The 16,272-nt window shown below is 40.4% G+C and overlaps 3 protein-coding genes across 7 annotated transcripts; 2 read left to right on the top strand and 1 right to left on the bottom strand.

Annotated features, from left to right (window-relative positions):
* The first annotated feature begins 363 nt into the window (after nucleotides 1-363).
* On the top strand, nucleotides 364-4,291 carry LOC137943322 (nucleobase-ascorbate transporter 2). Its single transcript, XM_068788970.1, has 14 exons — nucleotides 364-658; nucleotides 756-853; nucleotides 959-1,135; nucleotides 1,293-1,393; nucleotides 2,005-2,080; nucleotides 2,196-2,255; nucleotides 2,339-2,523; nucleotides 2,602-2,698; nucleotides 2,790-2,876; nucleotides 2,957-3,015; nucleotides 3,096-3,187; nucleotides 3,276-3,353; nucleotides 3,461-3,621; nucleotides 3,721-4,291. Exons 1-14 carry the CDS (start codon nucleotides 568-570, stop codon nucleotides 3,931-3,933), a joined length of 1,575 nt encoding a protein of 524 aa, XP_068645071.1. The 5' UTR covers nucleotides 364-567; the 3' UTR covers nucleotides 3,934-4,291.
* LOC137943265 (O-fucosyltransferase 8) lies at nucleotides 4,211-8,254 on the bottom strand. Of its 5 annotated transcripts, none has more exons than XM_068788964.1 (10): nucleotides 7,358-8,254; nucleotides 7,061-7,162; nucleotides 6,882-6,984; nucleotides 6,601-6,671; nucleotides 6,318-6,406; nucleotides 5,863-5,983; nucleotides 5,632-5,775; nucleotides 5,178-5,512; nucleotides 4,843-5,083; nucleotides 4,211-4,754 (listed from the first exon to the last, which is right to left on the bottom strand). In XM_068788964.1, the coding sequence occupies exons 1-10, from the start codon at nucleotides 7,658-7,660 to the stop codon at nucleotides 4,446-4,448; spliced, it is 1,818 nt and encodes a 605-aa protein (XP_068645065.1). In that variant the 5' UTR covers nucleotides 7,661-8,254; the 3' UTR covers nucleotides 4,211-4,445. The 5 variants fall into 5 exon arrangements, with proteins under 5 accessions (XP_068645065.1, XP_068645066.1, XP_068645067.1 ...); XM_068788965.1 differs by having other exon boundaries at nucleotides 6,882-6,978; XM_068788966.1 differs by having other exon boundaries at nucleotides 7,819-8,254.
* A 2,841-nt stretch (nucleotides 8,255-11,095) lies between these two features.
* Nucleotides 11,096-14,805, top strand: LOC137956741 (probable serine/threonine-protein kinase PBL7). Its single transcript, XM_068804349.1, has 6 exons — nucleotides 11,096-11,405; nucleotides 11,876-12,111; nucleotides 12,236-12,371; nucleotides 13,304-13,562; nucleotides 13,662-13,794; nucleotides 14,195-14,805. The coding sequence occupies exons 1-6, from the start codon at nucleotides 11,252-11,254 to the stop codon at nucleotides 14,471-14,473; spliced, it is 1,197 nt and encodes a 398-aa protein (XP_068660450.1). The 5' UTR covers nucleotides 11,096-11,251; the 3' UTR covers nucleotides 14,474-14,805.
* Nucleotides 14,806-16,272: the final 1,467 nt, after the last annotated feature.

Here is a 16,272-nt window from a genome sequence, read left to right as displayed (position 1 = left end):
TCGGATGCAGAACATCGATCGTTTGAAAAGTTAACCAAAGATCTCTCACCTCTATAATCTTCCTTCGAGCCAGAATCCAGATACAGCGCAGCATTTTTCCGAAACTGTCGTCCCCGAAAAACACTCCGGATTTCTTAATCTCCTGAGCAGGTATTTAAATCGACCAACGGTAACTTTCGTTTTGGTAGTCTGCATCCGGAGTGAGGGGCACTTTAGGCATGAAAATATCAACGGAACATTTCGAAGGTGAGGGAAGGGGCAAAAGATGACTGTTAAAATGACGTGGCGACTGTATTTTTCCTCCATCTTTGTATCTATTTCCATGTGAGTGACACTTCTCCCCTCCCTCCCTCCCTCCTTCCCTCCACCTCTTTTCTTTCCTCGGCTTCTTTTTCGCTTCCTTTCTCCCCGTCATTCCTCTCACCTTTAACTTTCCCCTCTGCTTCCCTTATCTCTCTCGTTACTCCTGACAGTTCTTTCTGTGATACATGCAAATTGCAGATATCAATTCTTTCATTTATTTGTGACATACCCTTTGAGGTGGAGCTCTGAGTTTCTGGTTTTGCCATGGCTGCTCCCAAGCCGGAAGAGATCTCTCATCAACCCATGGATCAACTTCAGGGTTTTGAGTACTGTATCGATTCGAATCCGTCGTGGGGTATGCAAATGAACCATGAAACTGAAATTGTAGATCCGTCAGAGAAAATTCCTCTCTATTTACAATAGCTGAGATGTTCCTCTTCTCTTGTTGACAGGCGAAGCAATCGCTTTGGGCTTTCAGCACTACATTCTCTCATTGGGAACAGCCGTAATGATTCCTTCCCTGCTAGTTCCACTCATGGGAGGAACAGATGTGAGAGCTTCTTCGTTGAAAACATGGCTTTTAGAATTAGCTACCACTCTTTGCATGTCTGTGTTTATAGACGCTGCTAACATTGTTTTAATTGAACGGAATCAGGACGATAAAGTGAGAGTGGTGCAGACATTGCTGTTTGTGGGAGGGATTAATACGTTACTTCAGACTCTTTTCGGCACGCGATTGCCGACCGTCATTGGTGGCTCTTATGCCTTCGTAGTCCCGATAATGTCGATAATTCGCGATTCTTCGCTGTTGCAGATTACAGATTCTCACACGGTAAGGCACCATTACTTTTCTCTTTCAACCCCTTGGAGCGGAAACAGAGCACCTGGTCCTCGCAGTTAGTCTCAGGCGGAAATCGTCTTCCTGTGGAAATGAAAGTAGCCAAACAAGTAAATTAACAAACTTTGGGTGTTTTCTCTGGTGGGTGCAGAGATTTCTGCAGAGCATGAGAGCGATCCAAGGAGCACTGATAGTCTCTTCAAGCGTGCAGATTATTCTGGGCTACAGCCAATTGTGGGGAATCTGCTCCAGGTACCGTTTCTTATTGCTTGCTACTGAATTTCTCTGAATCCGGTTTTGATCTTCCCAGTGGCAAGCAAGGTGGGAATTGGGATGTTCAAATGAACAACAACAACAGTCTCCTTACCTCGCCCTGGGCACGGCTTCTGGTATATACCAAAGTTTAGTGTATAATAGTTTGCTCCGGTTTAGGCGCCGTGCACTTTTTTCCATCTTTTTGACTTTTGAAGGAGAATCCGCTTTCTGGCGCCCATAATCAGTGTTACTGTGCCTGGGCCATAAAAACGGTCGAAAGACGAGTGAATGGAGATTCCTTGGTTGGACACACTAATGGTGTATATTCATCGTTGTATTGAGCGAGAAATTTTACCCACAGAAGGTCTGGTTGAGTTCAGTCATCGTAGAAAATGTTAAGGCGTACGGAACTGTACAAATGACCAAGATCCAGTTGCATAGACTGGAAGCCATAAATCTGCAAAGAAATTGTCATTTACCGTTTTACGAGATAGAATTTTTTGAAAACATTTCGAATTTAGATACTCTTATTCTAGTAACAGGGGCCAATTGGGAAGGCAAAAACAAACACGTCTTGAAAGGTTAAACTTTGCGCGAAAATGTTTCAGGTTTTTCAGCCCGTTGGGGATGGTTCCCGTAATAGCATTGGCGGGTTTTGGCCTTTTCGATCGAGGATTTCCTGTGGTAAATACTTGGTCTTCTTCCTATATTTTTTAGTTCTGAAAATTCATCCCACTGTGTTCTCCTGCCATGTTCAGTGTCCCATCCCAGTTCTTATTTGATAATCTGTTGATGTCAGGTCGGGAAATGTGTAGAAATCGGCGTTCCAATGCTCATCCTATTCGTAGCATTTTCTCAGGTTCGGAGCATTTTTCCCAGGCGCATCTTCTCTCTCTGAGCTAGAATTCATCTTTTGTTCATACTATGTGATTGGTGGTGCAGTACTTGAAACGTTTCCAAGCGAGGAAAATACCGATATTGGAGAGATTCGCTCTTCTGCTGACAATAACGATCATATGGGCCTACGCTCACTTGCTGACGGCAAGCGGTGCTTACAGGCACCGCCCAGAGAAAACCCAAAACAACTGCCGTACAGATAGAGCCAATCTCATCTCCTCCGCGCCCTGGTTCGTGGCGAATCTATCAACTATAAATGAGAGCTTTTTGTTCAAGATCATACTAATCATCGTTCTGGGGTTTTACAGGATCAAGATTCCTTACCCGCTTCAATGGGGAGCACCCACCTTCGACGCGGGCCATGCCTTTGGAATGATGGCTGCCGTTCTCGTCTCCCTCATCGAGGTCAGCTGAGCTTCTAACGAAATTGCTGCGAATTGTGACCTGTTTTTTAACATTTTTAAGTGTGACATCGTACTGGATTCTGCGATTTCAGTCAACTGGTGCATACAAGGCTGCATCTAGACTTGCAAGTGCTACCCCACCTCCCGCTCATGTTCTCAGTCGAGGAATCGGTTGGCAGGTTGGTGCCATATCTCTGTCTCATCTTTCATTCGTTTTACCTCTTTTTCGATGTTGATCAAAAATGACTTCTTAAAACAGGGAATTGGGATCTTACTGGACGGGCTCTTCGGAACCGTAACCGGCTCTACCGTCTCTGTGTTAAGTTCACCACTCCCTTTTGATCCACCATGAGTGTCCCCTAGCTTGGAGCTGATTTTCTCCCTCGTTTTTTTGGCAGAGAGAATGTGGGTCTTCTTGGGTCTACTAGAGTCGGAAGCCGCAGGGTGATACAGATATCAGCTGGTTTCATGATTTTCTTCTCCATATTAGGTATATAACCTTTGAACCCATTAAGGTTGGCTGGAATTCTCTTTCAGGATTTGGAAGAATTATCTACTAAAATTTTGGCAATGTGCAGGGAAATTTGGAGCGCTGTTTGCTTCAATCCCATTTACCATCTTTGCTGCCGTATATTGTATTTTGTTTGGACTCGTTGGTAAGTTAATAGTGAATAAACCAGGTCAAGTGGTCTTTATTATTTAATTCTACTTGTCTGAAGCTTTGAAAATACCTGATACGACGATAACCCATTTGCTGGATCAGCTTCGGTGGGGCTCTCGTTCCTGCAGTTCACGAACATGAACTCGATGAGAAACCTGTTCATCACCGGCGTATCACTTTTCTTGGGGTTATCAATTCCGCAATACTTCTATGAGTACACTGCGTACGCTGGTCATGGCCCTGCTCACACGGGGGCCGGCTGGGTAGGACCCCCAATCCATCCGATTTGAACAAGACAATTCGTTCCATCAGTTCACCTTTTTGTTTTTGGTGATTTGACTTGGGCTAATTCTTTGATGCAGTTCAATGATTTCCTGAACACCATCTTCTTCTCCCCGCCGACTGTTGCTCTGATTGTGGCTGTTTTCCTTGATAATACCCTTGATTACAAAGATACGGCTGTAGACAGAGGAATGCCATGGTGGGCCCGGTTTAGGACGTTCAAAGGGGATAGTCGGAATGAGGAGTTTTACACACTCCCCTTCAATCTCAATCGTTTCTTCCCTCCATCATGATCTGCTGTATGACCCAGAGGCGAATGAAGATGACTCTGCAAGACAGATGCAGATCAAGGACGTTGTTGTCCTGCTGCATTCCTATTTTGGTTTAGCAATTCAATCTCAATCATTTCTTCGCTCCATCATGATCTGCTGTATGACCCAGAGGCGAATGAAGATGACTGCAAGACAGATGCAGATCAAGGACGTTGTTGTCCTGCTGCATTCCTATTTTGGTTTAGCAATTGTACCTATGAGCTTGTGTTCTTTTTGTAGGGCTTAATCTAATAAAACTAAATTTGAATGCCTTCCATTTCGGTTGTAATGTTACACAGCCTGTTGACAATTAACTTGAGGAATGATGGCAACATGAATATGCAAACAGGAATCTCTATATATCAAGATTTATCATATACAAGGTACAAGAGATCTAGATAAGAAAACACAAAAATGATTCTTAAGTCGAAAAATGAATTTGTAATTTTGTATAAGAGTCAATCACACCTGTCAGACCAACGAGATCACCAAGCTTACGAGGCTTTACACATGCACTCTGGACACCTTGGTTGCCTGTATATGCTTCGACCTACACGCCTCACTTGCACCCTTTGGTTCTCTTCAATCATCTTTGTCACTCTGCCCTCGAACTCATGCCAGTTTATTGTGCTAGTTTCTGACAAAATCTTAGCGAATCTCTTTTTATTGGGTCTCAAAGTTGGAGCCCTACCTGCCCCATAGTAAGTCCGGTAACCAGTCACCAGAGATGAAAGCTGGCTTCCCGAATCAGTCATGGCAAATACATCAGCAGTGGCACAAGCAATGAAATCTAGAGCTGCCAACTGCATCCATTATACCAGGTTAAACAGATCAAGACAGTAGAAATTTACATGTATTTAAGAAAACTGGTTGATTACAGACCGTTATTACCTGAGAAGAGAAATTCTTAAAAGGTGCTAGTTCACTTGATGTAAGCAGATTTTCCTTGGTAACCAAGTTTGGATAAAGTTCTGTGAGCGGAAGCATTTTGGATTGCTCTCCATATATATGCGAGCCAGCCAGGTAAATGTATGTGTCACGTTTATATCCTATAGCAGAAAGCATAAGTGCAGCCTCTTCAGGTGTTAATGGGCATCGTCCCAGTTTCCTCAACTTGGCAGAAGAAATTAATCTGTAGTTTTCCAAGTAACACAAATTTATCATAGTAAGGGACTGCCCCCTTGGCACTCATTTTGAAACAACTAAAGGTAAAACACTAAACATACTTTGTATCTCTCATTCGCATGACAAGAGTAGGAAAATGGATTTCCCTGTAGGCTTGCAACTCCTTCCTTTCATTTTCTCCTCCACCAAAATCACACAAAGAGTATGCCACCATGTCCATTTCAAATCTCAAGTGTAAAGCAAGATATTTTGACAAACTCCTTGTAGAGTTATGAGGTCTGGAGGGAATCTCAGGCAGGTATGTCCCAAGCAATTGTTGATCTAACAAACCGCTCCTGGCATCATAATTTCTAATTCTTCTAACCAGTAAAGCACCAGTTTCTTGAATTTTTGGCACAAACTTCAAAGCATGAAAATTGCATTTGCATCTTAATCTCTGCAATTAATTATAATGAGACCTCATGGAGTGACCAATTTCAAACTAAAATAAGTTTATATGTTCTTCTTTTTGTTTTTGAGAACATGGAAAATAAGTTATATGTAATGGCTCAGAACCTGCAAATCTGACGGCAGTGGATCAAAGGCAAGTCGATTGCCAAAGCCAAGGAAGTGAACAACTTCATTCTTCAGAAGGAGTGGAAGCACCTTTTCAACAAAATCAGAAGGTTTTGACTCTTTCATGATATCCATATCAGTTACCTTGAAAGGGTAAAAAAAATTAGCTCAGAGAGTTTTTGTGCTAAAATATTCCGCATAAGCTTTATGTCAATAACGGGAAGAGCCTACCAAGCTACCAATCGCCTCCATATCTAGCAATTTCAGGTGAAATGGTAGCTCCTTCACTATACTGACATCATCCCTCAAAACAGTCATGAAATATTCTTCTTGATAAATATCACCAAATTGGCTGCACTTCAACAAATATTCTTGCATTAATTGCTAGAAAAGAGTTCCCATGAGTTGAGGAAGAATATATACTTGTGTTTCTAAGAAACCAAATTCAGTTACAATAGTGATAAGCAAGTAAAGGCTGGTAGAACAGGTATGCATGGACTGTAAAGGTTTGAATAACAATAAATATTGAACATGTCAAATCAGCTTCTAACGATCTTCCTCAGTCTCTATACAATAAAACTTATATTTACCCCCTGAAGACCGAAAATCATAATTTACTTCAAAGGGTCTCTGTCAATTGGCAATATAGTAGAGAAAACCAATCTAGATATCGTCAAGTGGCTAACCTAGTATCCTTCCAAACACTGCTGAACAGAAACTTTGGGAGAACCAGGGTGGCATTAAGCAATGAAGCAACAGCAACAGCATTACACACCTACAATAATAAAAACTAAGATGAATATATTGCCTTTATGAGAGAAAACTCCGATTATTGGCATCAGATATAGTTTCATCATTAATACTGATGCCTCAAGCATAAATCAAAGATCCAATACAAGAAAAGATAATCAACTTTTTCTGGTTCAGAGTGTCCAAATGAAAAGAAGTAGCAGCAGAGCAGAGTCTTACAGCAACCCTTTGTTGGTTCAGACCTCCATTTGCGCTTACCAATATAAAACCTGTCCTGTTTGCAGCATTACCTGTTTCAAAATATGATTTCTATGAAACTTAAAAAGATCATATCTCTCAGGAACAAATTTTATTATAAAGTGATCAAGGAGGAGGCGTTGGATGTGTGTGTGTGTGTGGAAGAGGGGGGGGGGGGGGGGGGGGGGGGGGGGTGGTGGTGGAAGTGCTATGATCAAATATTAAAGTCATCCACTCCAAATCTAAACAAAATGATAAATTACCTTGGAGTTTTTTATTATGTTTATTTGCACAAGGTTTCCATGCCGATGCAGCTTTTTTATAGGGCTCCTCCCACAGCATTGGAGAATCATGTCTAAACTGATTCTATGTAGTCAAAAAATTAGAATTTGTGCAAAAAGTAACATGAAGGTGGTATAGCTTACATTTGCAGTAAACAAACCTCTGACAGAGTCCTGGAAGCCATGTGTAGAAGCCGTTCATACATCACTCTTGATGTCTTTTCCTCCTTTTCGTATCCAACTTTTCCATGCCTATTCAATTCCTGCACAAATAAAAAGCAAATCCATGCAACATTTACTTTGTTATGAAGTGAGAGGTTATAATCATACTGGGTGATACTTAACACACAAGGTGCCTTACAAATTGCACAGCATCATAACCTAAATAGAAATTTCGCAAAGATTGCTCATCTGATTTACAAGCTCAAAGACAATCATGCAGGAACATAAGAAAGTACCTCTGAGCCATATAACTTTCTCTGACTCAAACTGTTATGAAGATTCATACAATGTACTATAGAAAGCATCAGCGAATCCATCAGAAAGAAACAAGCGACAAGAACAAATGTCCAAATAACCAATCTTGCATGCTTGCGCAGCGCTGTTTGTCTTCTACTGTTGGCAATATTCTTTGGAAATTTGATATAGGCACCTTCATTCTTCAACCCATGAGGCAAAATACTATAGCATTTCTTTACAGCAAGTTGATTATTATCCCCCATGCAAGGGGGAGGACTCCTAGGAGAATCTTGCTTCCCCATCGAGAGAATGTTAGCTAAGTTTATAGATCATTTAGTCTTGCTAAATCCTGAAAAGATATTCCAATCTTTGGAGTCTCCCAACAACTTCCTTTACCCTGCATCCCTGAACCAAAATACTGCAGCCAGACAACTTCAAACTCGCAAGAAATGATGCGTACCTTCTGTGATCTCAAAACAGAGAAGCCGAAACTCTAGTTATTTGCAAGGCTTCTTAATTAGCCAAACCGCAGAGATAATGGGCCACATATCCCGAGTAAGAAATGCTCAATTCAATCGGATTCACAGACCAAAACTACCTGCTGTGCTATAAATCACACCTCCATAATTTTCACATGTTCAAAGAGACGAATGTAAAGCAATAGTTTGAGGAAGATATAAAACAATTTTATGCATCGTCCTTGAAGAAATCATAAAACGACTTGATGCGGGACTTCACAACCTCAAGAACGATCTTTATTTTGTTATCACAATACAACACGGATGGAATGAGTTCTAAGTAGAACGAAGGATGAGCGGTTTCGGGAAATGTAGCGATTAATTGAATAGGAAGGAAAGTTGCGGTTGAGCAGAAGAGTAAAAACGAAGTGAGGCTTACAGAGAATGATATATACAGACCAACCTTCCGAGAGAGCAGAAAAGAATCGCTTTCGACAACCACTGACTGCCACCAACCAGATACAAAGTCCTCTTTCTGTATTTCCAATGGCAAAAGGAAGAGTGAAGGGCAAGGTGAAATGGAATGCCGGTAGATTTTCTAAACGACGAACTATGTCGGAACAGGTAATGCTGGAAACCATGGCAGGACGAGGGATTTTTCGTTTCCATTGTTACTGCTCCTGTGATCCGGGACATCTCTCAAGAGTAGGCGGGAAGTAGGAAAAGTTCCTCGCGAGCTATTCTGTTTTATGTTTTTGCCGTCACAGTCCATCCCGCGGAAGGTGAACTTGGTCATTCCGCCGGACCGGGTCTGCGGAAACAATGACCCACAAACCGGTAAAAAAACCCTTGGGGTCTAAAGAAGGCAAGAGGAGTTTAGCTGCTTCATTACTAACATTAAACCTCTATTAAAATGATTGGGATGCAAAAGTCAATTTCAATGATACAAGTCTATGGAAGCCAATAAATTTTCTTTATTAGCCGTTTATTTTTTTATTAAATAAAAATGGGTAAATTTTATTTTAAATAAAATTAAATCAATAAATTTTCACTTGAGTGAATGCATGATGGAGATAATATATAATTCAAGTATTTTTTTAATAATTATTTTCTAATATTTATGGTTTCTCTAAGGGTTTTAAAAGTTTAAAATAATTTTTATTATTTTATTATTTACCCAATTACCCATTATATCGTCTTATTATAGGTTAAAAATGATATATAAAACAACTTATTTTATATATCGATATACGATATACAAATACGTTATATTTAAATAGAATCATATATAAAATAAGTTATTTATTGTCACAATCATCTACCAACAAACAATAATAAAATTAACTAAATCGGTGAAACAATTGATGGTGATGGCTTCACCTAAATCCTAAGTCCTATTCAAACACCTAATCGAGTCAAATAGGGCAAAATAGTAAATAGTTTATTTATGAAGATTAAGGGCATGTTAGTGCATTTTGTAAGTGAAAGTGAATTACCCTGGTAATTCATTTTTCACACGTTTAAGTGAAAAAACCAGTGAAGTGAATTCATTTTTAATCGTTGTTATACTCAAGGCTCCATGCTAAGACTCTTCTTTTTCTCTTTCTTCTTCCAGCTTGTTTTGTCATTCCTCGTCCATGTATTTGTTCCGGTTCGACCTGTCCACCAACAAGTTTTATCAATCTCTCTTTGTTCCTCTCATGGACGCGGAGACTACGAGCTTCCCTATCGACAATCCCTCTCTCTAGGCACCTAACTTGATTTCTTATTTTTCTATGCTATTATTATTTCTGATCCCATAGGTTCATAATTGATGTTTCTTTGAGTTTTTTCTCTTTATCAAATGTTTTTGATAGAATGGTATTATAGTAAGCATAATATAATAAATGGCATTCTAGGAGGAAAAGTGGGCAGTAGTCCATGTTGGAAAAAAAAAATGGCATTATCAATAGCTGCAGATCAGTACAACAGAGCATCTGCTCAAATAATGGCATGGCCAATCGGACCTTTGTGCATGAAGCGGAAGCAGAACTGGCATTTTAGATAACGAAGGCCACAGGTAAATTGAGAGCTAAACAGTGAAGCATGATGACCAATTGCTGTTGTTTGGGTTAAAAGGAACTGGGTATAACTTGCCAAACCTCATAATGATCAAATCAATTCCAGCATGCTTCATATTGGCCGTGACAAGATGCCCTGACGTTGATGATGCTTCAGATTGCTCTGTTTCTGGAAGGATGGATCCTGCTGAAGCCATTTCTCTGTCTCTTTCTCCTGTTTTCGTCATTTGGACTTCATTGCGGTACCTTTCAGTTGTTACTCGGTTCTACTGCATAAGTTTCTGTGTCTTGATTTATTCAACGGTATGTTCATCTTTATTAATTGAAATATGAGAGAGAAACTCTCTCAGCAGTAGAGGACAAGATCATGGTGTGGTGAAGCAGAATTTTTCTCAAATTAGCTAATTCGTACTGTTCAATTAAAAGCTCAAATAAGTTTCCGACGCATTTGAATCCAGAGCAAAGACTCCGTCGAGCAGACAAGTGATGGGCGTATTCCGTAACCCAGACGGAAGGCATTCTGTAAATTTTTTCTTGTACAACAAGAACAGTTCATTTTTATTGATCTAAAAGAAAAGTTTTGAAAATATATCCTTACGGCGAGAAGAAAGAAAATCAGCTTAAAAGATTTTTTTTATCTTTTATTTCTTCATTGGTTATTACTTCAGTAACAGGTGATTCTTTCTATCTTTATCCTTTTCCAATGAGTCCTCTGTCCGCAGACACGACGATGACTACTGGCGTTGCGGACTGAGCACTGGGCAACAGCGAAGGAACGGCAGTCGGGAGAATCTTACAAGTTTTACAGACTTCCCGATTTTGTACTCCTAATGTCCTATTTATCTGCTCTTAAATAAAATTTTGACTCTGTTCGATTCGAGTCTGAAGGAGCTTCTTTATACTGTTCGCACCAAAAGAAAAGAATTGAATTATTTCGGTTAGTGAATCTAAACTCAGGTCGGGTCACTGTAGCGGAAAAGCCCTGACTGAGAGAGACAGAGACGGAGTCTCTCTGTTCTCCGTGATACCGTCCAAGATGAAAATATTTGTTTGTCTACTTCTGCAGCTTTCCGTGCCTGTCCACTACACACAGCCTCCTCCGGTCCCCACTGAGTGCTTGGGAGAATGGGACCCTTTTGTCCTGTTCCATCTCTCGCCCTTCCCTCCTCTATAATTTTACACTCTCCTTGGCTTTTCCCTCCCTGCCGAACCCATCGAAACGCTTTCCCCAAAGCTGGCCTCTTCCCACAGATGTAAATAGACGGCAAGGGACTTTCAGCTTCTCCAGGAACGTTCGGTCTCGCCTGAAATGGAATTTATTCCTATTTAGCCTTCGCAGGGGGTTCGAAGATTGGGTTCTTGGTGCTGAGGTGAAATGGCATCTGTAGCTCCAGATGACAGGAGAGCAGCGATCATTCTCGCTGTGATCGTTGTTTTTGCTGTCTTAGCCGTGGCTTCGTTGCTCGTTGCTTTTAGTTACTACTGCTACATCAGAAACAAGGTCTCTAAGCGAGTAAAGAGCCTGAAAGGTTGGTGCGCTCTTTTCTTCTTGTTTCTTCGAGTCTTTATGTGCTTTTCTTCTCAGCATTATTACATTTCTCTTGATTTTAGTTATGAGCGAAGCTGTTATTGGTTTGCACGGAGTTCGTGACTGTCTTAAGCTAATCTATGGCTTCTACTTTTCCGCTTCTAGCAATTGATTTCCTACGAAATCTTTGTACTTCCGTAGTTCAAACAAAGTTTTGGTACTCCTTGTGTAGTTTTCACTTGTTCGGAACTGCAAAGCTGCTGCCTTTTCTCTTCTGGTGGCTGCAATTCCTCTGCATATGATCTTGCTTATCCCTCTTTTGCGACTTCTTGACATTTCCTTTTTTTTTTTTTACCTTCATTTTCTTCTCTCTGTTTCTGAGGCTTGCGCATACCCAAGCGTTACTTTTTCCCTTTTCACCCCTTTTTACGGAGCCAATCATTCTTCATTCTTTTGTTTTTTCATTTGAAGGCAATGACAGCAACAAAGATGGTTCTGAAAATCTCAAAGTTGCCATCGATAAAGGAGTGCATGTCTTCACCTTCAAGCAACTTCATGCTGCAACCAGTGGATTCGGTAAAGCAAATGTTATTGGTCATGGTGGTTTTGGGTCAGTTTACAAGGGGGTACTTTCAGACGGGAGAAAAATAGCTGTTAAATTGATGGATCGCTGCGGGAAACAGGGGGAAGAAGAATTTAAAATGGAGGTTTGATCTTGGCTTTCGGAACTCTGGCACTTATTTCTTTTCAAGTTTCGTAGACGTAACGGAGTCAATATTAATATCTTGTAGAATAACAGCTCAGAGCTTTCTCGTTCTTCATCTTTGACAGGTGGAATTGCTGAGTCGTCTTCATTCCCCATATCTGCTGGGTTTGCTTGGTTATTGTACTGATAATGACCATAAATTGCTGGTCTATGAGTACATGGCAAATGGAGGCCTGCAGGAACATCTGTATCCTGAGAGCGGTATGCAAACTCTACTTCCTTTGTTTTGGCAGTCTGATGATAGGCATTAAATCAACATTTGGATGTGTTATTGTGTTGTTTTAATCGATAGTTGAGTAGCCATAATATTCAAGAGAAGAGTAATAGTTGTTTGTACGATTTGGAATCAATCTATCAGTCTGTTGATTTAAGGCTTACAAAATCTATGGATCTTATGTTTCTCACAGAGCATGGACGCTTTCATTGATGCGTTAGATTGCTAATTTTGAAACATGATTCTGTTTGAGTGTTAGATTTCTCTTCAAGATACCAATAGAATGGTGTAAGTTTCGAGGCATATATTTGTGATTTGATTTGGTTGTAGTTCTTCAATTAACAATGGCAATTAGTTTTCCTAATAGATAAGAAGAAGGATCGTAGTAGAAGAAAATTTTATAACTGAGGAAAAAGAAAGATATAAGAAGAATCACTTTGCCTCAACTATGATGGATTAGCCTCCTTGGTTCTCATTTTTTTTTTCCACTCATTTCAACCTGCATGATGTGGATTACCAATGACATTTGCTTCAGTAATTTGGTATCATTTGTTCTAGTACCAAGTATCCAACACTTCCGTGGACAATGTGTGCTTGGTCATAGAGCAAGCCAAAAAAATCAAGTTAATACTTCTATACTCTTTCTACATTGATGTTAGTTCTCACTTGTTTTAATATTAAGCAAAATTAGGAATAGATTTTTTCTTTTCCTTTTCAGTGCTTACGAAACTTGTATTTTTATCCAGGCTCTGATTGTTCTAGTCCCGATGGAAGTCTTTCTGTTTCATGCTTTTACAGTTTTCCCATCAATGTCCTGCCACTTTTGTATAATTTTATCTTTTCTGTATGAGCTTCTCAAGATAGAGTCCTTGTTTATTCATATTTTACCCGTTTCACATGTCTGAATTTGTACTGATAGGTTCTCATGGGAGATTTTCGAAGTTGGATTGGGAGACTCGCATGAGAATAGCTCTGGAAGCTGCCAAAGGTCTGGAATACCTCCATGAACATGTTAACCCCCCAGTAATTCACAGAGATTTCAAGAGCAGTAACATTCTCTTGGACAGTAATTTTCATGCAAAAGTGTCAGATTTTGGTTTGGCGAAGCTTGGATCTGATAAAGTTGGAGGCCATGTTTCTACCAGAGTCTTAGGCACCCAAGGATATGTTGCCCCCGAGTAAGGCAGAATAAGTGCAAAGGCTAACAGCAATTTTTTTCTTCTTTATCCTTAACCTTATAACTTTTAAACCATCTAAGATGGAATATTTTTGGTCAGGTATGCATTGACAGGACATTTGACAACAAAATCAGATGTATACAGCTATGGAGTTGTGCTGTTGGAGTTGCTTACAGGGAGGGTTCCAGTTGACATGAAAAGGGCCCCAGGGGAAGGTGTTCTTGTGCCTTGGGTTAGTATATTTTTACTTCCTCTGACAAGCAATCACCTAGTACCTAAAAAACTCACACCCTGTAGGAACTTTATTTGTTTTTTAAATGTGATGCCCTGGACCGATCAACTATGTTCTAACTATTCAAGAGGTGGTTTGTTCTGGTCATCTGTATTTTAAAGCTTCTAAACAAACCTCTCTTGGGATCTATATTCTACTGATATTTTAGGTTGCTGTAATTTTCAACTAATAAAACGTTACTCTGAGGTTTCTTCAACTAGAGTTTTTTTCTATATATGTGCCTGAAGAGCTTTGGCACGGCACTTGTCATTTCTACTAGTTTTTTTTTTTTTTCAATCACTATGAACCTGATATCGAAAGTTCATTGATTTGTTTGTTCTTTCTTTCTCATGTTCAAAAGGCCTTGCCTCGATTGACGGACAGAGAAAAGGTTGGACAGATCATGGATCCATCTCTGGAGGGGCAGTACTCGATGAAAGAGGTCATTCAGGTAGCTGCCATTGCAGCCATGTGTGTGCAACCGGAAGCAGATTACAGGCCTCTGATGGCAGATGTGGTGCAGTCATTGGTTCCTCTAGTGATGCATCATCACAAGCCAACTTCGAAGGTGGCTAACTGCACTAACCCTCTCTCTATCAAGTCTCCTTCTGCCTCCGAAAGTGGCAGGGCTACTTTCTGAGTACTCAAAGCTCTATCTAATTGTGAAAACATCGTTGTTTAGTAACTGTTGTGCTGCCATGCTTGAACTCTGTCAGCTCAAGTGATCCTTCAGCCTTCAGAGTTTTGGGATGTTGGATATTTGACTAGAGAACAGTGTACTCAATTCAGGAAGACGATAGAGAATTTTGTCCACACAGGTGGATGTCCTTTTGCTAGCTTGGCGGATTCTGTGATTTTTGAGTACGATGTAGATGAACCTATGGGTTAGCAGCAGAAATTATCCACTAAACTGAAACTCTTTATCAACTCTGGGAGTTCTGTAGATATCAATTCTAACCATTTTCGATTTTAGTGCTTTCTGTATTGCAGCTCATCCTTTCTTCTGATCTGTTTTGGGAAATTTGGAACTGGCTTAGAGGTGCCCAGTAATTGAAGTAATGATTCAAGTTCCAATCAAATGATCACATGGTCCAGGTACTCTATCAGAGACGTAAATCTTAGTTGAGCATATTGAATCATTTTTGAACGCCACCATCATGTTGAAGGAGATAGAGATCAATAAAAGGTCAAATGGATAGAAAATTGAAGTTTTCTTTTGTTCTATTAGAAAATAATCGAAAAAATAACAAAGAAGTTATGTTTACGTACCTGAAGCGAATTAGCTTGTTGCAGTGGACCTAATCTTGTGTATGGGTCTGATAATGCAAAGCCTAGAAGAAGGAAAACCAATTAATTTTGCCAGTTTTATTGTGATCGATCATTCTGTATCGAAGGTGGTAATACTGTACTTAGTCTTCAACGAAAGGAACTGTGGCGACGCACTGATGTTGAAGTGGCCAACGCCCACGGTTCCATAATGATAGCTGCGGCAGGCATGGAGGCGCGTGAAAGAAAGCTCCGACTTCTGATATCCCTCAACAACACTTCAGAAGCCAAAGGTAATGAATCATATCGCGTCCACAGAACCCAAGTCAGATATGGTAGTAGGTTGCAATGCAGACAACCGAAAGTTATGTTGTAGAAGATGACAATCGCAAACAAGCAGAAAGAGACTCTTTGTCGTTGTTTAAGTATAACCCAGAAACGACACTCATGGTTCATGAAGTCAAGAGATTGATTGCAGATGCAAGTAATCCGATGCCAATCTGCAACAGTGCATTATCTCTCGCTGCTCGTTTTCTCAATTATTCTAATTCGTAACTCATAATCAATTTGAGGCGACTCGTTCAACCACTCAAGGCGCGTTTTCTGGGCTCTTACCGATGTACAGAGCGATGATCGGATGGAAGTCAATGCAAGAGAGAGGTTAATCAATCACTGTGCAGGAGCCACAGGCCCACAGCAGCTTCGTCGTCTACAACTTTATCTTGCTTTTATGTGGTGCCATGGAATTTTGACTAGCAAGGAATCAGAAGCGTTCACATTTGTTCTTCCCAGCCGGCGGACAGCTGGTTCCCAGAAATGTCGTTCTCAACCGAACTGATGCCCAGAAGTTCAGATTAAGCCTTGAGAACTGAAAATATTATAATTTGTTTAATCAATACTCCGTCCTTGATTAAGGTCAGCTCTACATTTGAAGACTTTTAAGCAGCATCTCTTTGAGATTGCTTATCCTCTAAACCGGCCAGTGCAAATCTGCCATTGATTTAAAAAAAACTTCCAGGGTTGTCATTCGTGCTCCTCTCTTTGGGTGCTCTGGTCAACAAAGCGAACACTAGTGGCAAGCAACACGATGGATGATATGACATGCAGATTGGAAACTAACACCAGCATAATCCGATCGCGACTATTTGAGACTCTTTAAGTTTAAAACTAGTT

The sequence above is a fragment of the Aristolochia californica genome, unplaced genomic scaffold (assembly GCF_029961685.1).
Source record: "Aristolochia californica isolate CCGP_79_NKW_82.1479 unplaced genomic scaffold, dmAriCali1.0.hap1 SCAF_1, whole genome shotgun sequence".
NCBI classification, from domain to species: Eukaryota; Viridiplantae; Streptophyta; class Magnoliopsida; order Piperales; family Aristolochiaceae; genus Aristolochia; species Aristolochia californica.
Note: the sequence above shows the minus strand (reverse complement) of the source record. Positions and strands in the feature narration are given on the sequence as shown.

What these genes read in the sequence shown, in the direction of transcription:
- LOC137956741 (XM_068804349.1), top strand. Translation starts at nt 11,252, where the DNA reads ATGGCATCTGTAGCTCCAGATGACAGGAGAGCAGCGATCATTCTCGCT. An exon ending in ACATCTGTATCCTGAGAGCG is followed by an intron (nt 12,372 to 13,303) that starts GTATGCAAACTC and finishes TTGTACTGATAG; the next exon opens with GTTCTCATGGGAGATTTTCG. An exon ending in CAAGGATATGTTGCCCCCGA is followed by an intron (nt 13,563 to 13,661) that starts GTAAGGCAGAAT and finishes ATTTTTGGTCAG; the next exon opens with GTATGCATTGACAGGACATT.
- LOC137943265 (XM_068788964.1), bottom strand. Translation starts at nt 7,660, where the DNA reads ATGGGGAAGCAAGATTCTCCTAGGAGTCCTCCCCCTTGCATGGGGGAT. An exon ending in GAAAGTTATATGGCTCAGAG is followed by an intron (nt 7,163 to 7,357) that starts GTACTTTCTTAT and finishes TTATTTGTGCAG; the next exon opens with GAATTGAATAGGCATGGAAA. An exon ending in TTAAGAATTTCTCTTCTCAG is followed by an intron (nt 4,755 to 4,842) that starts GTAATAACGGTC and finishes TAATGGATGCAG; the next exon opens with TTGGCAGCTCTAGATTTCAT.
- LOC137943322 (XM_068788970.1), top strand. Translation starts at nt 568, where the DNA reads ATGGCTGCTCCCAAGCCGGAAGAGATCTCTCATCAACCCATGGATCAA. An exon ending in TTCTCGTCTCCCTCATCGAG is followed by an intron (nt 2,699 to 2,789) that starts GTCAGCTGAGCT and finishes CTGCGATTTCAG; the next exon opens with TCAACTGGTGCATACAAGGC. An exon ending in GATTTTCTTCTCCATATTAG is followed by an intron (nt 3,188 to 3,275) that starts GTATATAACCTT and finishes GGCAATGTGCAG; the next exon opens with GGAAATTTGGAGCGCTGTTT.